Genomic DNA, 25,288 nt, shown 5'->3' with positions numbered 1-25,288 from the left:
GTATGACCTTGCCTAAAGATGAATGAACTAACTAGGCAATAAAGAGGTCCCTTCATCTTTCCATCTCTAGTGTTTGTGTTCTCGGAAGTCTTCAAGAAAAACTGAAAGAAAAATTCTGAAAGAATTCAATTTTCTCTTAGGGCAAAACTGATATATTTCTGGACAAATTTCAGAGGATAAGACAGCCTACAGCAACCCTGACTGACAGCAGGTGGTAAAGTGAAGGCAAAGAAGAGCTTGGAGCAAGTCCCTCTGACTTAGCTACAGGAACCTAGGTGTCCCTTTGGGTCAGCAAAGTTGAATCACAGAACCCTTGAGAAATAGCCATGGTCTCAGAGGGAGAACACTCACTGGGCTCAAGAAATCACATTTTCTTGGCTTTTCAAGTGGCTTCACAGAAATCAGGATGAAAGACTCTTGAGCAATGGGAAGAGAGACAGAACATTTTAAACAGCATTGGAATTTAACCATTGGCGCTGGGAGCTGGATAGCTCTAATGAGAAGAAAAGGAAATCACAGTGACGCTGACCCAGGCCTTGACCCTTTACGTCAGAAGCAAAAGAGGATAATTAACAAAAATGCAGTGTGCCCAGACATGGAATAAGAGGCCAGCTGAGCTCTGTCAATTTGATAATCCCCAGTTGTGACCTGTGAACCAAAATGTGCAACCAGAAATGTTTACACAAGCTTTGCATGTGGGGCCTGCAGCCCCAGAGAAGTTGTTGGAGCAGAAGGGGTTCTTCCTTGTGGTTTACATCCAGCCAGCTTTGTTCTGCATGAGTCAATGCCATCACAAGCAGGTTCTTGGCAATTGGCACTCTAGTTCCAATGGGCTGAAGTGCAGAATGTTCCTACAGAGAGTCCCTTAAGCTTTGTGTGTGCGAGGTGAGAACACAGCCAGCCAGTTTTATGTCTTCTAGAATATTCACTGCTCTCCTGTTCATAGCTCGCAATCTAGTCTCCATTTCAGAGATTTTACTAGATTTTTCTCTAGTAAAGATCTTAATCTATAGATGTTAAGAAACAAAGGAGGGATGAGAATTCCCATGCCTGTAGGATGTCATGTCTGTGCCCAAGGCCCAAAGATGGGGGTGGGAAGATGGGATATACAGGGAGTCAGCCAAGCACAAGTACTCCTGGGACCAGTGTCTTGCCCATCCAAGACAGCTGGGGCAGGAATGCCCAGGAAGCCTATGGCTAGTCTCTAACTGAAGACACCCAAAATACAATTCTGAGCAGGAAAAACACAGATAAAAAAGGAGGTCAGAGGCAGGGCTGGCTCTCTAGGTATCAATCAGATGTCTAATTTTCTGACCTGAAAGGTCACAAGAAAGGTAAAATGGCCCAAGGGACCTGCATCATCTTGCTGTGAGAAACTGAAATAAAACCAGGCTGCAAAGACAATTTTGTTTCCAGAAAAAAACTGCTCAGGAATCAGGTATATATGGGTGAAGGACAACTGCATAGCAATTCTAAAGACCTGTGTAGGAAGCCTGTGACATGAGAAATTATACAGGATTTGAGTCCAACCAGCATGGACATGCTACGGATACCCCGCTTTGAGACTTGATCATTCGTCTTGCCTCATCACTCCAGCTACACCCAGGAAACTGATTCAGAAGACAATTTTGTCCTAGGCTGAATTCTGAGAAGACTACAAAGTGGAAAGACCATAGACTCTAGACCTGAGTGAGTAAGGTTACATGCCAGTCTCAGTCTTACTTTCTTCCTTTTTACTCTTACATGGCAAAGCATGGACATGACGCTTTAATCATTTTAAGCGTACTGATCAGTGTTGTTGAGTTCACCTTCTCAGTCATCTTTTCCTGAAAACTTGTCACTCTAAGCAAAAACTGTAGGCATTAAGTATTCCTTAATTCACTTCCCGTTCTTTCTTCCAGGCCCTGGAAAGCCTGAATCTACTTTCTGTAAGTTTGCCTATCCTGGGCTGGCCAGATGGTTCAGCAGCTAAAGACACCTGCCACCAAAACTGCAAGTTAAATTCAATCCCTGGGACCCACATGGTAAAAGTAGTAAACTGACTCCCATGGGGTACACACACACACACACACACACACACACACACACACACTTTTAAAATGTATTTATCTCAGGAAACTCATGAGTTATATTTCCCATTTCACTTAGCTCAATGTTAAGTTTTACTCATGCTATAGCTTGCATCAGAATTTGGTGGAGTTAAATATGTAACTGGATATATACGCAGTGTTTTGCCTATTCATTCATATGTTGATGGACACTTGGGATCTAGTCTAATTATACATGATGCTATATGGAATTTTCATACACATATCTATTTGAGTCCCTATTTATGGTTTTCCCTTCTTATTACTAAAAAAAAAAAAATGTGGCCCAGGGTAAAATTGAGACAATTGTTACTTTTCATTTAGAATTATAAGGATGTTGGAATGATCTAAAAGCAAAAATTCTCATGTGGTGTACAGTAACTAATGCTTTTTCCCTCCCATCTCCAACATGAAAACCCACTTTTGGTAAGGAAGTATAAGAGATAATAATTCAACTTGTAAGTATGGATGGTTTGGCGTGAGCTGCACCCTCTAATGAGCTCAGATATTACACATGGCTCAGCATTTAGACACTTACTGGCCCAAATAGGAGCAGCCTGGGAGGAATCTGGGTCCAGCTGCAGCCAGCTATGGTGGAAGATGAAGACAAAGTCAAGGGACCAGCCTAGGGTATTGGAAATGTCCATTCCAGTCTCCTCTTTCAAGTTATGTGACCAAGGAAATACAGTCCTTGTCTGGGCCTCAGTTTCTTCATGTAGGAAATGAACAACCTGGCTCAACTCAGTAATTTTCAAACTGAGTTCCATGGAGCCCTAACTATTCTTGCAGTCAGAGCCTGGGGAGTGGGACAAAGATCTTCTTTGTCTGTACACTAGAAATCAGGAGATGGAATATTGCCATGACTGCTCAACAGGCCCTAACATTCCTTAGGGGAAGTGTGACCCATCCTGTGTGATCTATTTCTCTGTACTTCAGACAATTATCCTAATGTATCAGGAAAATTTGGAATGTGAGGCTCCAGGCATGCAGTAGTTGACCAATACATAATATTAGCCCCTTTCTTTTGTCTCAGGATACCTAGTGAATACAAACATGTCTTAATGCCTTCTAACTTCCTCTCTGCTGACTCCAAAATGAAAGAGGAAGAGGCCTACCCACACCGGGGCTTCTTGGAACTCTAGTTGTCTGAAACCCCATAACTCATAAAATGCTCAATCCCATCTGATCCTGGAAGCTAGGCAGAACTTAGCCTGCTTAGCACCTGGGTAGAAAAGGACCTCAAAAGTCCCACCCTCAACCATTCTTTCTAATCATTACATCCTCAAGTTTCCTCCCAGTACTGTGGCAAGAAGCTGAAAAGCATGGCATATGGCTCCCCAACCTTTTCAGCCTACACAGTCACCTGGACAGGCAAAGGTGGACTCTGAGCTCATTATATTCACTGACAACAGCATGAAGATCCATTCCTGTTGCTTGGAGACAAGAACCAATAATCTCAGTGGAGGAGAAAAGCCAGGATTAGGGATAGTAGTTAGAGTCTAAGGTCTACAAAGAGGATGGGCAGAATACTTTTGTAGGAGTAATTTCCATGCCCTTGGTTGCCCTGGAGACCACAGGTTGGTTAGATAGTGTGATAGCTAATATTGAAGGTCAACTTGACAAGATTGAGAAATGCATAGAAAAATCAGTAAAGCATACTTCTGGGTGTTTTTGTGAAGGTTTTTCCAGAAACAATTAGACCATGAGGGCTCTAACCTAAGGATTCATCAGTTGGTGGATTCAATATTTAAACAGACTGCCAGGAGGTGGGGGGACTGTAGGAGGGTGAGCCTGGTAAGATGAAATTGGATGCTAAGAGTATTTTTTTTTTGGTAGGCTATAACTTTCCCTGGTCCCTCCTGTCACTTCCACTGTCTACCATGAGGTGAGGGGAAGAGCTACATACTCCCACCACCATGATGCTCTTGCCCCGACACATGTAGCTGAGCAACCATGAACCAAACCCTCTAAAACAGTGAGCCAAAATAAATGTTTCCTTTGTGAAGTTGTTTCTACCAGGAACTGGTCACAGTAACAGGAAGTATAAATGGGTCAGTGGATTCTATACTACCTCCACCAGGGCTGTGTCACCTGTCCTAGGAATCCTTGTTCCAGACCATACTATTCTCATTTCCATCAAGCCAGCATCCCATAGTGCATCACTAGCTAGGGAGCAGAGAGTATGTCCAAAGATAATTAATGGTTTTAGGAGAACCAAAGTGGCAAATGACATTGAGGCACTCAGGAAAAAGTTTATCCTGTTCAATTCTCTTTCAAGCTCCATACAGCAACTCTCAACAGTGTGTTAGTATGTCACTAGCTCACCTCTGACAGATACTAATCTCCACACAGTAAGAAAGGTTCATCCAATTCAGAGCTTTAGTTTCCAGTTATCTCTGTGACATATGCATAATGGTTTACCTTACAGCTCATTCAGTTAAAACATGACTTAACTCAAAAAAATATTTTTTTATCATTGTATTCATGATCTGCAAACATGATGAGATCTAGGAAAGCTGACAGTATTGAGTCTAATGTTGCACTCATTCCCTTCATTCCATGACTGAATAAGATGATGTTCTGGTTTGAATCTGAAATTTCCTCAAAAGTTTCATGTTTTGAATACTTGGTTTGTAGCTTGAGAAGTATTCTGAAAGCTGTGGAAGTTTTAGAGGGTACAGCCTGGATAAAGACAGTAGGTCATAAGAGCCTTTGAAGGTTATACCCATGCCCTGGTGCCAGCCTGCACTCCTTGTTTTCTGGTCTTCCACCACATGAGGAATTTTCTGACTGTTAACTGATACAGGAGGGCCTGACACTATGGGCAGTAAGTGCCATTCCCTAGGCAACTAATCCTGGGTTGTCATGAGTCTAAGTAAACCAAAAAGAAAGCCAGCAAGCAGCATTCCTCCATGGTCTCTGTTTCAGAGTTCTGCTTGAGCTCCTACCCCAACTTGGGACCTCAATGATGGGACCTCAAAATATAAACTAGGAAACCCTTTCTTCCCCTGCTTTTGGTAAGAGTATTCTATCAAGAAACAGAAAAGAATAAACCTCAAGGTTCTGCTACCACAGATAGACCTGCTTTGTCATACCTTCCCTGCTGTGTGAACTTTGGCACTCCCTAAAACCATTAACCAAAATAAACCTTTGTCTCTGAAGTTATTTCTGCCATGCATTTGATAACAGGGATGCAAAAGATGCTGATACAGGCTCCTGGGCTTGGAAGTTAGCAGGGCTTGTCTTCTGTGAATCCTGACTAGCAAAGCTAGCTGACTGCCCTAAGGCCAGAGCTGAGAACCAGCCTGAAGTGCCTTGCTCGACATCCTGGTGCAATGTGTGAGGTAGAAAAAGGTACCACTGAGATAGTGCAATGAATAACAAAGAAATGAAGAAAGAAAACTTGGAATCAAAGTTTCTTTTCATATTATTCCTTTTCTTTTTTCAAAGGTGGCTTTTTTCTCAAAGAGCCAAACAAACATTAGGGATAAATTTCTTTTGTGAAAAAGTAGACTGATAGGTTGCTTCCCCCATAACAGGAATAAACTTCCCTGTTTTACCCTGTCATTGTTTATGGAAACAAAGAGGCAGCCCTATGTCTGTATAGGGCACTGAGAACAACATCCTGCCTGAGGACCTCTTGCCAAAAATAAACTCTAAATACCACCTGGACTGGGCATTCCCAGCATCCTAAAGAGGAATACTACAGTGGTTCATGTCAATCTGCTTATCCCACTTGTCTACCCTTCCTGTCTAGGAAAAACCCCATACGGGCCTTAAGTTCCTGCTCTAACATAGACTATGATCTGGAAGTACAAACCACTTTCCTCTAAGTTGCATATGGTTAGTGATTGTGTGTATGTGTGTTGGGAGTTTGGGGGCAGGGAGCATCAATGCCCCAGCATTAAGCTTCATATCTATCAGCAAAATTACAACTTAATTAAGAACCACCTGCCAAGCCTTCATCATTAAGATTTCAACAATGCAGACTCAGCAAAATGGTTTGTGAGCCCAGTTAAAATGAGCCACAGAAAAATGCCCTATAGGCAATAACCCTGCTTAGGCAAGTTACTCAAGGCTCCATCCTGAGCTAGCTTCTCTCTTTAGACCATAGCTGCCAGGTCTGTAAAGTGGATGCATGAATGTCCTCTTTGAGAGTTGCTGGGAAGATCCACAACTGTAATAAGTCAGTGCAGTGCAATGCTGTACTCCAAGGGACCTAAAGGCTGCTGTGGAGAGCCAGGCCTGGTCCTGATCTTTCTGACAGACATCAAGGCTTTGGTGCTCCAGAAGAAGAATGGCTTTTGAGACAAGTACACCACGATTTGCTCATTTTGTCTCTACACACATCCTGTTTCCAGAGGAACTTCTTAGACATATAAGGTAAGGCAAGCACAAGCCATTTGAAAATAAGCAACAGGAATGAAGTATGAATTTCTTCAAAACATTATAAATGTCTCAAATGATTCTATCAAGAAAGTAAAAAGATGGAGCCCACAATGGACAAAATAGTTTCAAAACATATATTTGAGACAAAACTTATATCTAGAACATACTAATAGGAGGTAGTTTCCTGAGTACAGCCATCTTAGGTACAAGTTCCACCTTACTGGCAGGGTCAAAAAACTGAGTTCATGTTCCCATGCCCCAGAACTCAACTCCTATCTTGTTTCTTCAGATGTTTTATTTTGTCTGTTAACCAGTAAAGGATGTAAAGAGAAAAAATGCTAATATCCCATTATCTAAACTAAGACACACAAGTCATAAATGTGTTGCTTGTCTTGACTTAATTGACTAAGTGCAGCTTGCACACTCTTTTGTTTCCTTATCATTCTAAAATTCTGAGCCAGAGTCCAGGAGGAGACCTGACTACAAAAATCTGAATCAAGGACCCTGAAACCAGGTGACTGGGATATGGCCCAGTCACTAGTGTTAATTACCTTATTTAACCCCTTGTATCAAAATATGATTTGTCAATGTAACAGCCTGCCCCACTGCCCCTTTGCTTTGTGTTTCCATCCTATAAAAATGTTGTACAATCTCCCTTTGGGGATACAGTTCAGATCCTGAACTGGCTACCTCCCTGAGCGCTCAGAAAATAAAGCTTTCATTTTTAAGTTTCCATATCTAAAGTGAGTTTTCTTGGCTTCCACTCCAAACCCAACAATAAAAAGAACTCTTATAAGTCAACAGAAAAAAGACAAACAACTAGCTTTTAAAATGGGCAGAGGATTTGAATAGACCCTTTTCAAAGAAAATATACGGACGGCCAATAAGCACAGGAAAAGATGAATCATTATTAGTAACCAGGGAAATGCAAATCAAAATCATACCAAGAAACCACCTCACTAAGGCTGAAAAAAATTAAAGACAAAAAACTGAAGGCTGAGGAGATGGGTCAATGGGTAAAGTACTTACTGCATCTGTGTAAGCATCAGGACTTGAGTTCAAATCCCCAGGACCCACATAAAACCTGGGCATGACGGTGACCCTGTAACTCCAGCACTAAGGAAGGAGAGACAGGAAGATCTCAGGGCTTGCTAGCCAGCCAATCTAGCCAAAAATGATGAACTCCAGGTTCAATGAAAGACTCTGTCTCAAAAAATAAGGTGGAGAGCAATATTGGAAGACACCTAAAATCAACCTCTAGAGTACAATGTACTCACACAAATATGTCTCATTAGTTCTGTTGGCTCATTTGCTCATCACCCCATCTCCACACACACAGAGTGAAGGGGGAGGAATAAAAAGGGGAGGGGAAAAAGAAGTACTGACAAAGATGTAGATAAATCAGAACTTTCAAATGATGGTTACATGGTCTAATATGAGTTATTTCATTTTCATTTTAAATGTATGAGTGCTTTACCTGAATCTATGGCTGTGCACCACGAGTGTGTCTGGTGTTCACAGAAGCCATGAAACATTCTTCTCCATTTCATTCTTTGAAATGGAGGTTTCCTATTTCTCCTTTCAGATCTGCTTTGGTAGCATGGCCTTCTAGAAGTTCTCCTGGTTCATTTGCTGGGCTCACAGCTTCTTAAGACAAACTTCCTTGTATGAGTTCTAACACCACTACCATCATAAACATTTAACTGATTTTCAACTGGGCTCTAGAACTTTCTACACAGTATTGACTTTTGTCGGACAACTGATCATCCAACTGGGCTTCGCAGAATCCCACAGTAAGGCAGAGAAGCCCAACAAAAGAATAGGTTACTCAGTACCAGTTCAGAGCAATGAGCTGGCTAGTGGCAAAGGAGGCCTTAGGTATTGGAAGGCATTAGAACCAAACAAATGTAGACACACGGGTGACAGAGATGGGAGCAGAGAACAGCATTCTTAAAATAGCAGGGACAAAGACCAATGAAGCTGCATATCAAGATGGATCTGGAAAGGATGGGGATAGCACCTGAGTTGTATTTTGACTGAAGCCCTGGGATAAGGATGATTTAGTTTGGGAGGCATTGGCTCTGGGGCTTCAGTGACGCTATCAGCCTCTAGCACAGGCTCCCACCCAGCCCTTTGTTCATCCTGAACCAGGGTCTCTGCACCACTGAGAAGTGAAGCAGGCTTTTGAAAAACCTCCTTCAGGAAAGGCTGAGAAGGCAGTTCAAAATTTATTGTAGAAAAACATTCAACCCAGGGGATGGCCTTCCCCAGGCCCCTGAACTACAGCAGATGGTATGGTTTAAATTTCAGAAACTTGAGGAGTACTTAAGGAAAAAATGTTGGCAGGCATCAAGGCACTTACAAAACCATCTGAGTTGATGAGGGAATCTAGGCCTCATGCCTCTAGGAGACAAGGCAGCACAAACAGAGGTAGGGCTCAGATGAGTCTTCTGACAAAGACTCTGTACTGAGGGAAGAGAAAGGGCAGCAAGGTGAGAGAAGAGCAGTTGCAGTGCTTTTTGACCCCATACACTGAGACAGGCCACAGAGCCAATTGCCTTTTGTGCAAAGCAAACACTCTACCCTCACCAGGTTGAGGCATACTGAATGGGAGGATTGATTAATGATGCTCCAAATGAAAAATCTAGAACTCCAAGATCACCCAGACTAGGCTCAAGTTCTGGCCTTGATACTTTCTAGCTGTGTGGCCTAGAAGGTGACACCTGGCAAGCGTCTCCTTCCTCAGCTGCAGGATGAAGCAATAACAAGGACTCTGAACTAATGCTTGACATACCAAGTAAAAATACTCCTCAGCTTTCCTTGTTTTGGACAGCCACATGTAGGTAGCAGCCTCATTTGTAGTACAGATGAAGAGCTTGACCAGGCCTAGTACACTTGTAGTAGGAAGATGCCTTGGTATATGGTGGTAAAAACTCCATGGGCTGGCATAATGATCCTGGTTGCCCTCTTAGCAACCTAGAAGACTGGCACACTAGGAGCTCAGCCAGGGAGATTTGCCACAATCATCCCTCAGGATACTTCTTCCCCTTAGAAGCACTGCCTCTAGACTTAAGACAACTGTTCACACTCAGCTCTCTATATTTTACATGGTGGCTAGACCAGAAATGCAGCCACCTTCAGCTGCTTCATATGACATGACTATGGGTCAATAGGATGAACCACTTGCATACTGACAGGGATAGCATGTGTGGAATGAGACAAGGTAGCGCTACTCAACGGCTCACAGATGGAAGATTCACAGAGGGAAGCACACATTGGCCAGAGCAGGCTGAGCATGTTTTACTTTAAGTTATATTACCAGCATTAATTCTGCCAGTTTTGAAAAAATGATGCCTGTAGGTCCATAAACAGAAGTGTATTATTAGGATAAAAACAAAGGGGAAGAACCAGGACAGAAACATGAAAATGAGATCTGTTATATGTCAGAAGTGGCCAGTCAGTAGGCATTTGGAGCAGCAGAATGATAGAGGTCACATATTTGGTTGGAATGGAAAGGACATGGCCATGACAACTGTAGTCATGGATGAATGTACCCCCTTGAGAACAGGTACTAAGTATTGGGAAAGAATGGTGGCTACGACTTTATCCTGCAAGTGTGGTGACTTACTCTATCAGTAACCTGGGGCATCCATCCAGGAACTGTGCCCAAAGTCTAGGGGCCTGAACAGGATGATCAAAGGCCCCAGGGAGTAAGGAATTACTCACAAAGATATCTCTCACCTCTAGTGTTGATGGTCTGCACCAGGTGAATCCAATGGGAAAACTAAAACTGGTCATAGTTGCACATAGTTGTCTATAACCCTAAAAAGTCAGATGCTGAAGAGGATTAAATATTTGAGGGTTGGTGAGATGGCTCAGTATATAAAGTCACTTCCCACCAAGCCTGGTGTCCTGAGTTTGATTGCCAGGTTCCACATGGTGGAAAGAGAAAACTGATTCATTAAAGTTCTCCTCTAACCTCTACACAAATCATGTAGCACTGTGCATGCCTAGCCAGGAACAGCTGAGACTTTCGTCACCAAAAGCAAACAAACAAAAGTCACAGAGGTATGGGGGTGGAGAAGGAGGTGTTTCTAAGACCATCTTCCCCTCTGACCTCACCAAAACAGTTTCAATAAAGTTGCTTTCAGGAACATGGGTGAGGGTGTTTCTACCTCACCCAACAACAATTAACTGACTATAGATATTCAGGGAGAAGTAGGTAAGACTCCATGAACCCTCGCTCATCCATATTCCTCCTGGGTTATTCCTGGCCATGCTCCTCATTATTATCTTACTAGAACTGCTTCTTACTGAGTCCTTTCTTCTGTGCTCCTCCAACTCCAATTTTAGTGAGACACTCACCTTCCTGTCTAAATATGTGGGCAGTGGGCAGTAAGATCCTTAGAAGGGACTAGGTTTCCTACCCTATGCTGGTCCTCTCCTGGACCATCTACTTCTGGCTCTGTAAGGCTGAGGCATGTCTAAGTGAAAATGGAAACTGTGACACTCTGGAAACCACAGGAAGCCACATTCCTAGACAGGGCTTCCCATTGCTCCCAATGATAAGTTTAGGAGGATTCTTACCTTTGGAGTGAGGTACTTGGTCATTATTTCCTTCCCCTTTGCCCCAAGGTTTTCATCTGGAGTAACTTCATATTCTGCCTAAAACAGAAGGAAAAAAAAACACAACAGTTTTGCTGCTGATGTTGGAATAATTATGGAGCCTTGAAATCTCTTGAGAACCACCTGACCAACCCCCTCCTTCACCAGAATAGGAAACTGTGGCACAGAGAAAGGAAGGCCTGGATAGGGAGCCCAAAGTCCAACAAAAATAGTCTACTCTCCATAGGAATGGATTCACCCACCCATGAACTATAAAACCTCTGAAACTGTGAGCTCAACAGATTTCTGCTACAAATTTATTTATTTTTAAGGGAAATGGGTTTATAGTTTTAAGTGACAGGTTTTTAACCTGTGGGTCACAACTCTTGGAGGGGGAGTTGCATATCAGATATTCTGAACAGTAGCAAAATTACAGTTATGAAGTAGCAACAAAATAATTGTATGGTTAAGGGTTACCACAACATGAGGAAATGTATTAGGAAGTTTGAGCACCACTAGTATAGTCCATCATGGTGGGGGAGCCATGATGGAGCTCATGGCAGCAGGGATGGGGACCCAAGCTAGTCACATTTTGTTAGATCAGGAAGTAGAACACTGAGGCTGAAAGTAAAATTAGGGTGTAACCTGTGAGGCTTGCCTCTAGAGCACCATGTCAGCCATAGGGTCTAACTTCTATATCCCAAAGGTTCTATAACCACCACCACCAGAATCACTATACTAGGGACAAAGTACTCAAACACATGAGACTAGAAACATTTGACACCCAAACTGAACATTCTGTCCTTGGCCCCATAGGCTCAAGGTTTTCTCATAAAGCAAAATATATTCAACTAAGCTTTAAGAGTCTTCTTAGTTTCTATGGTCCCAACACTGTTCAAAAGTCTGAAATCTTTTCTGAGATCCATGAAACCTAAGGCATACTCTTAGCTGTGGTCCCTATAAAAATTAAAAACAAGTTACGTTCTTCCAACATGTAGTGGCAAAGTAAGTATTCCTGCTCCAAAAGGGAGGAACAAGAAAAAAGCAAGATATTGAATGAACCAAAGCAAGAATCAAGTGTAGCACAGCAAACACCAGACTCTATAGCTCCATGCCCAGCATCTAGGGTTTGTGGTAACGTGTAAGCTTCAACAGATTTGTTCAGTACTACCTCTATAGCCCTGTCAACTATAACAAATGTAAATCCCTGCAGGGACTATGAATTGTCATACATTTCCTGGCCTCATTGGCTTTTCCCAGAACACTGGTACAACCACCCATGACATTGTAACTCTGGCATTCAAGATAACTGCAAAGTTAGCAACAGGTGAATGATGATATTGGATTCTTTTACTAGCTCAGGATGTATCCAGGACCCCTTTTAGTACAGCTAAAAAGTCTCTGAATGTCAACTCAGAGAATCTGGGGAAAAAATAGTAGGGTGCCTTAGAAGCTTTATAATCTCACCTACCCCCTCACACACACCCTACACTCTACTCTCAAATTAATTTGCATCTTTATGTCCTGGAGCCTTCAAAGAGTGAGATCTTACTCTCAAGACATCTTTCCTATTGTTCCTGTGCTTCATGTGCTTCATGCTAATCTCTCTAGCAATTATAGCTTTTATTCTTGGCTTTTTCTATGCCACCCTGTCTGCAACTTTAAGTGTACCCACATCCTTTCCTCACCAGTTTTAACATTTTTCTTATCTTTCTCTTCTACTTTTTGCTCAGAAATCTTACTGTAACTCAAACTAAAAGAAGAGAGTAAAAACTAGGCCACAGTCTGACTATATTGTTTGGAAATTTCTTCCACTAAACATATTAGTCCATTACTTTAGGATTTAATTTCAGACATAGGTAGAACGTAGCAAAATTCTTTGTCAGGGTGTAATATGAGTGGCTTCTAGTCCAATTCCCCCTAGAATTTGCTTCTCTCTGATACTGTGAATATAGCCTTTACTATCTATATTTCTACCAGGATTTAGATCTTCTCAACTCCCATTAGAATGGCCCATTAAGCTCTGCTTACATCATTTCTACCAGGATTTAGATCTTCTCAACTCCCATTAGAATGGCCCATTAAGCTCTGCTTACATCATTTTAACCTACAGCTCCAAATTCTATGTGCCTTCTGCCAACTATATCTGAAGGGCTACAAATCAAATGGTTAGGTCTATCATAGTAATGATCCCCTTTCTCAATACTAATTTTTTGTTTTTTGTTACTTTCTTTGTTGCTATAACAAAATTCAGAAGCAAATTAATAAAGAAAGAATTTATTATAGCTTGGAGTTTTAAAGATTATTTTATCATGGTAGAGAAGGCATTGTGAAGTTCATGGTAGTAAGAGTATGAATCTGAATCTATCATATCTTGACAGATCAGAAACCAGAGAGTCTGAAGGTACCATTCTACACTCTTCAGTAGTGAGAAGCCACATGCTCAGAGTCATGAAGCCAGAGGTGGCTCTGACCTTTACACCCAGAACTCTTTCATGACACCATTAAAACATTTAAGATACTGGTCAATCCAGGAAATCTGCTCCCCCAATAAAGATTTTACATTTTCTTTGAGCCAAGATAGATTCTTTTACTCATTCATTGTCTTTGCTAAGTAAATGAAAGGTCTTATGTGTAACAAGAAGCCCCAGTGAGTTTGTCTTTCTCATTAAGTCAAATCAACTAATTGCAGATGGTACCTAACCACTTCAAAGCCCACCATCTGAAAATTTCTCAGGCCTCAACACCAAAGTACAGCCCAAAAAGGCATGAGAAATGACCAATACAGACAGGTCTGTACTTTTACAGGTGTTCAATGGCACAATAGATACTAGGTCCTCCTTGCCAAATTGAAGGCAGCTCACAGCTCAGCATCTAAGTTCTGGTCCCCTTATGCCTCCCAAAAGACCCTCCTGACAAACACATACAAAGGGGCCAGGAAGCATTTGGAAAGGCCAGAGTGAGCAGCACATTTCTTTCCAAAGCAAGCAAGTTCCTTTCCCTTGCTTGCCCCTCTTCTAATGAAAGAGCCAAGAGTCAAAACTCTCCACTGTAAAAACATGAAGCCTATGACCATTTGGACTATGGGTGTGGTAGCTCTAGAATAAATTCCACCATTTATTTTACAGGCTAGAACTGGGGCTCAGAGAGGCAAAGAATTTGCCCAAGTTCCCACAGCCAGTATCAGCAGAGTGAGGACTGGCCCCCTAGGCTCTGATTCCCACTCTGCCACCAGGCCACAGCGTATCTCTCCTCACCAGCAAAAGGAGGCTTGAACTACTGAAACTTTCATGGTGAACTGATTTGACTGATGACTTTTTGAGATGCTTTAATGAGAGGAGTTAGCTCTTGACTTCTTCCTGTTACTTTCTTCTCCTAAAAATCCTCCTAAAGTTTGGATAGGTACACATATGCTTATTCCCCCCGCCCCATGTGTGTGTGTCTCCTTCTCTGTCTCTCTCACTGTCTCTCTCTCTCTCTCTCCACACAGAGCACTGATGACAGACTTGCTCAACATGGCAGGTATTACTGTTCCCAATATACAGAAGAAAACACTGAGGTTCCAAGCTTCAAATATAGCAAAACTGGTAAGCAACAAAGATTCAACACTAAGGCCACCCCACCCCGCTGCTTTTCCAGGGGGAGCGGAGTATCCTGTGTTTCTGGAAGACTCACCCTGTGGTCTGGCACATAGACATAGTCAGAGCTTTATAGGGCCAGGTTCCTGTGCAAATGGCTGACTACCATTTGTGGTAACTCAATCCCACTCTGAACACTGAATTTGCCCTGTCCCAAAATACACCTATGAAGGCAGTTCTATTTAACCAGACAGAGGTCTGGGACTCACTGATCAGGCTCAGTGACCAGCTGAAAATATTATTGCTCTGGGTTCTAAAAGCCACGTTGAAAAAGAAAATAACATCACACTCAAGTCAGCTGTCTCCTAGCAGAGGCCAGATGGGCACAAAGCTCCACAGGGAGGCAGCTGGGAGCACTTGGGGACAGGCTTTCCCACTCCTGGATCAAAAGGCCTTTCTTTGACAAGACTATGGCAGGCCACCACCACTTGAGAAGCATTAGTTTTGGGAGGCAGAAAACCAACAGAACGATGCCAGCTGGTTTTTCCACACTGATTAAGTCACCTAGAGTGACAGACCTTGTCTCCAGAATGATCCCCATGCAGGCTGGGGCTCATGGGGACAAGAATTGAGAGGCCACCTAAAGGGAGAAAGGAAGGTGTTGTGAAGAACAGGCTCAAGGGAAATCACATGGCACAAGGCTGGGAGCAACCCTCTCTGCTAATATCCCTGCAAGTGGTGGGGAAAAGCTTCAATCAACTTATAACAGCTCAGCCAGAAAACTGAAGCAGCAAACAGAAGTTTGTGTCAACAGCCTAGAATTTCCCAATCAGATCAGAATACAAAAATGGCAGGCAGATGATGACTTCAAGAAAGAGAGATAGCTATGTACTGAGAATAAACCCCTAATTCCAGCACTTGGAGGTTGAGGCAAAGGAATCTCTAAGTCAGTCAAGTTTCCAAAGTAAGACCCTATCTCATAATTTATAAAAGACAAGAAAAGGAAAACAAACAAAAAAACAAAAAAAAAAAAAAAAAAAAAAAAAGAAAAGAAAAAAGAAAAAAGAAAAGGAAAACCTAATGCAAGGAATGTCCTTTGAACTCCATTTGAAGATGGTCCCTCTCACCATAGTGAGTAGCAAGCCACATCCCCTACCTCAGCAGAAGACATGCTCACCATCCCCTTTCCTGTCCACTTGAGTCTTTCCCATCGCCCAGAGCTCAGTGCCTTTAGGTGCTCTTTCTCCTCTTACACTCATCTCAGGTGCAGACAAGGAAGGCAGCGTTTTACCAACTTCTCTATGAATTATGACAAATTGAGGATAGCGTTGGGGAGCAGATACTTCCCTAACAAAGGAGCAAAGTACTCTACTGAGTTCATCCAACACAGGATTAGTCATCTATCTGTACTGCCAGAGAGCACCAATATCACTGGACATCCCAGCTTATATGCCTGCAATTTCATGTTCTGAGCCTGTCCAAACTGTATCATCAAATCAGAAAATGCCAGAGAAAACAGGTCCTAGCAGGGAAAGCCTCTCTCCCTCAGATGCTTTTCTTTCTTTCTTTCTTTCTTTCTTTCTTTCTTTCTTTCTTTCTTTCTTTCAGAATCATGTTCAAATGGGCCACTCTGGATGGTGGCATATACCTTTAATTCCAGCACTTGGGAGACAAAGGCAGGTGGATCTCTGTGAGTTTGAGGCCATCCTGATCTACATATTTAACTCCAAACTAGCCAAGGCTATATACAGTGTGACTTTGTCTTTAGGGGAGTGGAGGGCGAGCAGTCTATACTAGTTTCTGATTCACCTCGGCTGACTTAGTGTCACTTTCTCTAGCACTGGCAGAAAGATGGAAGTCAGACATACTATGAAACTGCTACCTGCAGCTTCTGCAATTATTGATGTGGTCAACCATTCTAAAGCCTATGATGCAGAGGCCTGTAACATGCCTGGCCAGCAGTGCTACTCTCAGCAGACGTTTCAGGAAAAACACCAAGGTCCACCTACACTGGCCCTGGTTATTTGCATGACTGACCTCAGAGGCTGCCCTTCCATCCCTTCCCACCCAGCGGAGGGAAAGGACAGTGTAAAGATGAAGTAGTTGTCCTTCCACCTCTGGCAACTCATTCCAAGACCTTCTTCTGAATACCCAACTCTCACAGGCCAGCCTCCTATGCCAGTCACTTCCCTCATCCTAGCAAGTCAGAACATGGTGACAGCACAAGGGAAGCACATCTTATCTTGTGTGCACTTAAACTGCCCTGCTCTGAACCACATTTACAGTTCAAGTGGGTGTCCATTTCCTGGGGAGTCCAAGGTGATAGTCTGTACCATGCTGCAGGTTGGTGGGCCCCAACCTGGCTTCCTCTCTGCTCTACAGCTACACTGCTGAGCCACTGCATGGAGAACACCGTCAGAGGTCCATGGTCAGATAGATCTGTCCTACTCCAAAAATTGTGCCTGACTGCTATATATTCTTCATTTGAACATCCCACTCAGGCCCCCAGGTCAGAGAGCTACTGTGTCATCCTTGGCACAAAATATGGGATGGGATCAGTGAAGGAAGGGAAAAGCAGACCCCTATCTACACTAGGATGTAGAATGAAACTACCAAGAATGATCTCTGGACCTTAACCTGTAAGTAAGGTCTAGTCTAGAACAGGTACTGAACAGAAGGAGGAAAGAGTCACTGGACCTCCCAAGGTGGAGGTGAGTAGTCTTATGAACTGGAATCTCTACTATCCGAGTCTCATGGCAGAGGAGCTCTGGTATACCACCTGACTGTCTTCTGAGACTCAGCTCCAGATGGCTCTCCATCCACTCTCCTGCTAGCTGCTTTTCCTCCTTCCCCTTAAATGAATTCCATACAACCAAGCTCATCAGACCACCACATAAAAGCTTGTCCCTGTCACTCTTGGGTCCAAATGAAAGGAACCTCAGACTAAATGAGTTCAGGTAAAATTTTGCTTTCTTGGCTCCTGGGACCAAGGGCAAGATGACAGCCAGACTGTAGACTAAGTGGAATGTAGCTGGGCTCAGGAAACAGGAACCAAGGATGTGTTTCCCTGGAACCCTCTCTTCTCCTATATGAGTGCACATGTACGTTTGTGTGTGTGTGTGTGTGTGTGTGTGTGTGTGTGTGTGTCACAGTCAGCTTCAGTACTAACTGGCTGGCTCACTTATAGAAGTCACAATAGAGAAGCCTGTTCTAAGCATTTTAAAAATTAAATTTACTACCTTTTATTTATGCTCATGGATGTATGAGCGTGCATGTGTGCGTGCATGCACACACAGACACACACACACATGCACTCACATGAACATTGCATGCACACAGTCCCATGCACACCACAGCATGCATGTGAAGGTCAGAGAACAACTTTTGGAAATTGATTCTCTTCTTCCATGGTGGCAATTAGGGATGAAATTCAGGTCATCGGGCTTGGCAGCAAGCATTTTAAACTGCTGATCCATCCCAATAGCACCCTTCTTTAAGCTTTCTCTATGAGAGAAGGACTTTCCCTCAATCTACTGACTCCACAGAAAGGCTTCCCTCATTTGTCTCAGCTCATAAGCTCAAGACTGATCTAATAATCAGCTGTAGCCTAGGCTGGCATTATTTAGAACATACATATTCTAGGACAGCCATATAATTAGGAAATATAAGCGGGACATCTAGGAGACTGGACAAGTTTAAAAGTGTCCACTTGACCCCATTTTAGAAGAAGCACTCTTTTCAGATGAACTTGAATATAGGGACTGTCGCTGCAAATGGTCTATAGGTTTCTCTTTGCATCTAAAAAAGTATGACCCTCTAGCTGGGGATGCAGCTCAGGTTAAGCAGAGTTCTTGGTTGGCATGCATAAAGCTCTGGATTCAATCCGCCAGCACCACATAAAACCAGGCTAGGTAGGGCACATCTGTAATCACAGCACTTGGAAGCTAGAGGCAGGAGATCAAAAGCTCAAAAGCATCCTCAGTTACATAAAATATTTGAGACCAGCCTGGGCTACATATAACCTGCCCTCCCATTCCTCCACTCTTCCCTCCCCCCCCCAAAAAGGAAAAAAATAGGACTCACAAGGAAAATCAGAACAGTAACAGAAAGACAAAAAGAAACAGAACACTTAGTACCCTGATAAAAAAGAAATTATCATTTCACAAGATTCCAAACAATCATGTATGTGTAAGGCCACTAGTTATATGTGCTCATCTGTAATTGCAGGCCAATGAAAGGCTTGGCTTGACTTTTTAGCAATATTCTGATAGGAAGTTTCATTTGTTATAGAATCATCTTTGTAACTGCAACAAACAAAATGGGCTTAGTAACCCTTGTCTCCAGTTCTGGATAAGTTTCATCTCATGCTGACTCATGCTAACACATGTATCTGCTAACAGCAGCATGGATGCTCTAAAACTAGGTTGTAGCTCTTACTATGCTAATGTATTTCTTACTCTAGAGAGAGCCAGCCATACTGTGAAGATGCTTGAGGCATCCCATTGAAAGAGCTGCCAGGAGAATGCCTGAAGCCTCTTGCCAAAATCCAGTACCAACTTATCAGCCATGTGAATAACTGAGCAGCAGATCCAACCAACATCCTGATGTGACCTTTCCAGATTCTTGAGCCAAGAACACCTACCTCAGCAACCCAGAATTCCTGAACCACAAGACCAGGAGCTAATAGGTTGATTCTTACTCTTTTTTTTTTCTTTTCCTTTTATTGAAAATAACATTCTTTTCTCATACAATATATCCGAATGACAGTTTCCTCTCCTTCTAGTTCTTTCCCACATCCCCTCTCTCTGGATCTACTCGAGTTCTGTCTCTTATTAGAAAAGAACAGGCTTCTACAGATAACAGCCAAACATGCAAAATAAAACAGAATGAGATAAAGAAAAAGACTATCATATCAAGGCTGGACAAGGCAACCCAACAAAAGGAAAAGAGCCTTGAGAACAGGCACAAGAATCAGACACTCACTCGAATATGATGATTCCTACTCTTAACAGCCCCATAAACTTAGAGTTGGTGTTGCTTACTTCTTTTGCTGGTTTTCCTTTTTGCTGTTTTTTTTTTTTTTTTAATACTTTCTTTACCCAAAAGGGGACGCTACCATGTGGTAAAGAACTTGCCTTTTCCATTCACTGTGTAGCCCCCAATTACTGAAGACAATCTTGATCATAGGAGATATCTGATCAACATATGCTACCAGGAACCTCTTGCTATTACCAATGGATATGGCTGTGCCAGCATACCAAGAAACTCTGGCTCAATATCCAACTTTCCTTCCTCTACCAAGAAGAGACTAGCAAACTCTGGGTGTTATCCAAATGTGGGTTTTACATGAGTGGCCAGCCAGTGGTTAAGGTCTCCAGAGTGAGGGTTTAGGGACTAGCCCATCTGTCTTGAAAATGCTCATGGCAAGATCTTCTTGGACTATGTGGTTGACACTAGCTTGAGCCATTCTCCAGTCCTTGGACAGGTAACCAAACTTTTCTTTGCCTTCCAGAGGCCAGACTTAGATTACTGACTCTTTTTCTCCATGAATGGACTGTTGAGGCCCCTTAACAGCCCAGACTGGGTGATGTAGCTACACTGTCTAATGAGTAATACACAAGGATTATAAACCCAAAACAATCAGGCACATTTGAAAACAGCCACAGTTTGTACATGACCTGAGAGACACAGATGATGAGACTGCAGAGAAGAGCACTTCCTAGGCTTTGTCACAACCCTGTGAGGATAACTCATTTTTAAGAAGCTCTACTTGGTGAACATTTAATAGAGATATAAGAATTCGGAGGATGACACTGGCTAAGCCACGAAGTATCAGGGGCGGTAATTAACTGCAATGCCAAGGGTGCTATTATTTCCTACCTCCTTCATCTAGTCGGGATGGGAAAAAAAATAATTTCAGATGAGAAGTTATTCTGGCACTAGAAAACTCAACAAAGTTTTCAAATGTAAAAGAGGGGTCCAGAAGCTAATTATGACAACAGGTAGCAATGATTCCCAGCTAAATTCCCAACTAATTCCCAGCTAAAAAGTACCAAAGAAACAGGTCAGTCTAAGTGGGGGTTCTGTCAAGGTGTATGTAGAACATTTGGCTCAGTAATGCAAGGGCCAGACTCCCATTTCCTTTCTAATAAACATCTCTTGGTACTGGCCCAGTAAGAAGGGAAGGACTGCACATCCAGAATGAAAATGGGCATCATCCACTGAGTTTTATTTTTTTCCCTTCTTGTAGACTAAATGCACCTAAGAGAACACATGGTTGGAAAATTCCACCAGCAACTCCGCTAAGCCTGACCCTGCTCTGCCTCATCAACTCTCCAGACAGGTCTGCTGCTGTCTCATCTTTTCCAGATGCCCTGGTCCCGCACTTGTAGACACTGGTCCTCATTGCTGCTCCAGCTCCTTCTACTTGCTGGGTAAGAGTGTCCCCATAGCCCAAGGCTTTATGTCTCGGCTGTAACAATTCCTGGTTTTCCGTTCCCAGGCCAACCCTTCCTCATGGGCTCCAGACATGGATGCCTATCTCTCCTGGAATATTTTAAATGCATGTCTATTAAACTTCTCCACTGAATGCTGAAGAGGCAAAGACTATGAAATGAAACCCTTGATCTTCCCTCAGCATGATCTCTCCGCAACCTTAGCCTTGCCTCACTCTCCCAATTGCTCAGGTCAGAACTTGGAAACTGTGATGACTAACAGGGTCAATTTGACATGATTATAAACATGTCCATGAGGGTGTCTAGATATGGTTAACTGGAGTGAAAAGACCTACCTGTGTCCACCTAGGGCATATCATGACTGCCATCTAGTGCTTTGCTAAAGTCCTCCACTGGTTCCTTCACTTCATGTAACATAAAAGCCAAAGTTCTCTAGAGGCATGGTCTTGCATACTCAATGCTTCTTCTCCTACTCTCTGTGCTGTAACTGCTTCCTCGCCAACCATGGACACACTTGTCAACAGGCCTTCTCATGGCAGGTTCCTTGTCAGTGATCCTCTTTCATTACCTACAAGATCCCACTCCTTTTAGTCTTGAGGAACATGTTACCTTTGCAAGAATACCTATACTTACCATTCTTCTCAACACTACTGCCAGGCTTCCTCAGTTACTCCCAACAATGGAATCTGTTCCAATTATTATTATTTTTTACCCCACTTACCACTTTTTAGAATTTAAAATAACTATCCTCTTCACTTATGGCATACAGCAAATCCTTTCCTGGCTAGATGGTAACATTACAAGTTCAGAGATCTTAGACTATTCTATCATTTTATCCCAAATGTCTAGAACTCTATCAAAGAGTACTTGTGTTACACAAATGAAAGGCTAAAGACTAGTGAGGAGCTTGATTCTGATGTTTCTCATTCTGGCTCAAGTGAAACTTTTGCTATGTGTCAGTGTTCTGGATCCCTGAAGAAAGGCAACTGAGGGCAAAGTGTGGGTTCTCCAAAACACAGTCTGGTGGTGCAGTAGGTGGGTATGCACAGATGACTCTGGTGTGTGCTTGACCAGTAGTGCTCAGGTTTAATGGCCATAACCAAACATCCTAGAAAAGAGGAGTCCCCCATACACAGAAATTAATACCTTCCCACAGTCTCATAAGAGCTACCACTCTGGCAGCCCACCTCAGGATCCAACAATTTCTACCAATAACCATTCAGCACAGTGGACATGGGAAACAAGGACTTAAAGGAAAGGGAAAGTGAGGTGGGAAAGGCTTTGTGAACAGGACCAAGAGAAACAATAGTCACCTGCCAGGGAAATGAGATAATGAAGAAGCATCTTAGGAAGAGAGGGCTCAGATAGTTAGGACCAGGGGACTTAACTTAGCCTAGCATGTCAGAGCTTGAACAAGCAAGTGCTTGGGCAGAACCAGAAGTGGAAAAAACTCTGGTGAAGGCTGGGAATTAAAGAGCAAAGAAGGGTCTTGCTGGTGGTTAATCTGGTGAGCAATCCTCAGAACCTGGGCATTATCCTGTTATCAATACTTCCCAACCCCAGATTCACAGTAAACTCCTTGGAGATTTAAAAATACTATTGACTACAGGAATGATGGTTTATCTGGGAAAAATGAGCGCCTCCAGAGCCACACTGTGGTTCCCAGGTGGCATTTTCCAGGCAAAGGAATCAGGTTCCTGGGTGTAGTACAAGACGAACCCAGAACACTGTCACTGCAGACAGCAAGTTGCTGCTAGTGAGTTCTGGGTTCCATGAGTGAGTACTCAGAGGCCTAACAGAGGGGGTTTCCACTGGCTAACAGTGACTCTAGGAAGAAATAAGGACAAGAACTTCAGTGCACTGGGAACCATACAACACATTTAAAGTCATGAGTTCAGAATTCTCATACATTGCCATGTGATGTGAGGGAGCCAATTTGGGGCTCTTGATTTGTTGTGCTTTGGGATAAGTCTGTGTATGTATATGCATGTGGAAGCCAGAAGTCAACTTCAGGTGTTGTTCCTCAGGAGCTGTCCAGTTTTGTTTCTGAGACGTCCTTCACTGAATCTGGAACTCACCAAATAGGCTAGGCTTATTATTACAGCTAAAAGATTCTTTATCATTAAATATAAGTATAAATTTCTGAGTCTCTTATACACTTTATGAGTTTGTGTTTTACTCTCTGTGGAACTGCCCTGTTTGTACCATTTGGTCTTTATGACTTCTGGCTCCACTATCACTGTCTTCTGTAATAGATATGTTGTTCCTCTAGACTAGAGAAACAGGGTTAGGCACTGCTCCAGCACCTCCTATATGCTAACTTGTGAGGGTCCTCAGTCTTTCTTGTAAATTGTTACCTGAATTTCAGAATTTGAACATTTTCCGTGTGCGTGTGCGTGTACGTGTGCGTGTACGTGTGTGTGTGTATGTGTGTGTGTGTGTGTGTGTATTAGAGTAGCTTTATGTTCCTTCTAATAGGAAATGACTGATGAAAAATTTCCCTATATTTATGTTTTGAGATACCCAATTTGGGGTTGGGAGATAGCTCAGTTGGTAAAATGTTTGACACACAGCATGAAGATCTGCCACCCACATTAAAAAAAAGTTGGACATGGTAGTGTGTACAGTCACAGTACTGGAGAAGCAGAGATGCCCCCCCCCTCGCTTTTATTTTTCGTATATGTTTTTTTAATGTACTGCTGGGTATGAAACCTAGGTGGGTTTTTTTTGTTTTTTTTTTTTTAACTACGAGGCCAGAGCTCAAGAGGTCAAGAAGCTGCGCACATGGTCCCTAAACATGAGGGAATAGTGAGGAAGAGGGAAAGGTTGGGGACACTGCAAAGACTTCAACTCCAGTAACGGGGAAGCAGGGAACATTCTTGGGGGCTGGGATTTTGGGGACCTGGAAAAAGCAGCTGCATGTGTTGAGTATGTTGACCTGATGGTGGAACTTTAGTGGAAATGTCTACCCTACTATGCTTTGCTTATTGGGTTTAGAGACCACATGGAAACTCTGAGGAGACATGAAAGTGGGGAAGTACCCTAAACACAGATAGAGGCCATGTGAGTCTCTAGGAAACAATAGTATCTTGATTCTACCTTTGAGAGGATCCCACTCCCTTCACAGGGCTTCTCTGTTGCTCTCTCTGCCCCCTAGATCCCTTCCTAATCTCTCCTTCGTAATCTCCAACCCCAGGTAGAAATCCAAAAGGTAGCTGACCAGGCCATGAGCCTAAGGGGCCATGACTATCCTGATCAAAGGCTAAGGGACTCCTGAGTGTTTTTAATAATTTTCCTAAAAACTCATGCATTTGCTAAACAAATGAGAAACAACACAGCTGAAGAAAGTCCTGGGAACACAAGACGTTGTCACCTGACTGTCTTGAAATATCCAATGGGCACTCACTGAACAGGAGTTTACTGATGGTGCCTGTGTGTTCAGGGAACTCTGCAGGATGGAGTGAATAAGAAGCTCAGAAGCAAAGAGTCTGCATTCCATAGGGAAATGGACAGTAAACCAGTAAACAAGAATACCTGCTGTGTATTTTACCTGAAGCATTTCAGCTGGAGGAAGAACCACAGCACCCTAGAGCTAGCTCAACATTACAAACCTTCCCAGTTTCTCAAGGAACAGGAGTTTAGATTCTTCACATTTCAAAACCATCAGGCCTATCTTTATTTCCTCCTGACCAAAACAAAACAAAACAAAACAAACAAACAAAAAAACCCAACACTTGCCAAACACAGAAGACCCAAGGGCCACTGCACAGGGACTTACCACTAAGTCCAGGAACTGAATGTAGCATTCCAGCCCAGGCCTGGTTTCGCAGAACTGTCGAAAAAGCAGTCTCCCAATTGGTTGCTTGTCACATAGACTGTAGTAATCTCTGTCTGGAGACAAGACAAGAAAAATGTGGTGAATTGGGTCCAGAATTCTGGGTAGATGGAGAAAGATAATGGGGAACTGAAGTTATTATCTGGTAGGGTCTGCAGACACAGAGAGAAAAGTTGAGAACACAGAATGATGCCAGGCCACACCTGACTCTGTTTTGCAGTACTATTATTTCTATATGGAGACACTAGTGGTTCTGGGGATTATGGCTCCACTTCCTAGCTGGCCAAACATGAAACAGAGTCTGACTGGGTAAAGGTTTCAGGCTCATGGCCTAAGCCA

General features: G+C 42.9%; 1 protein-coding gene across 2 annotated transcripts in view; it reads right to left on the bottom strand.

Annotated features, from left to right (window-relative positions):
- Grk5 (G protein-coupled receptor kinase 5) overlaps positions 1-25,288 on the bottom strand; it is a 168,924-nt gene that overhangs the window by 31,899 nt on the left and 111,737 nt on the right. For both annotated transcript variants that reach the window (XM_034524941.2, XM_076926284.1), the window contains exons 3-4: positions 24,893-25,005; positions 11,064-11,141 (exon numbers count right to left, since the gene is read on the bottom strand). In XM_034524941.2, the coding sequence (XP_034380832.1) occupies positions 11,064-11,141; positions 24,893-25,005 (191 nt within the window). The remainder of the gene's footprint in view (positions 1-11,063; positions 11,142-24,892; positions 25,006-25,288) is intronic.

The sequence above is a fragment of the Arvicanthis niloticus genome, chromosome 1 (genome assembly GCF_011762505.2).
Source record: "Arvicanthis niloticus isolate mArvNil1 chromosome 1, mArvNil1.pat.X, whole genome shotgun sequence".
NCBI classification, from domain to species: Eukaryota; Metazoa; Chordata; class Mammalia; order Rodentia; family Muridae; genus Arvicanthis; species Arvicanthis niloticus.
The sequence above is the reverse complement of the archived record's forward strand: the minus strand, read 5'-3'. Positions and strand labels throughout refer to the sequence as shown.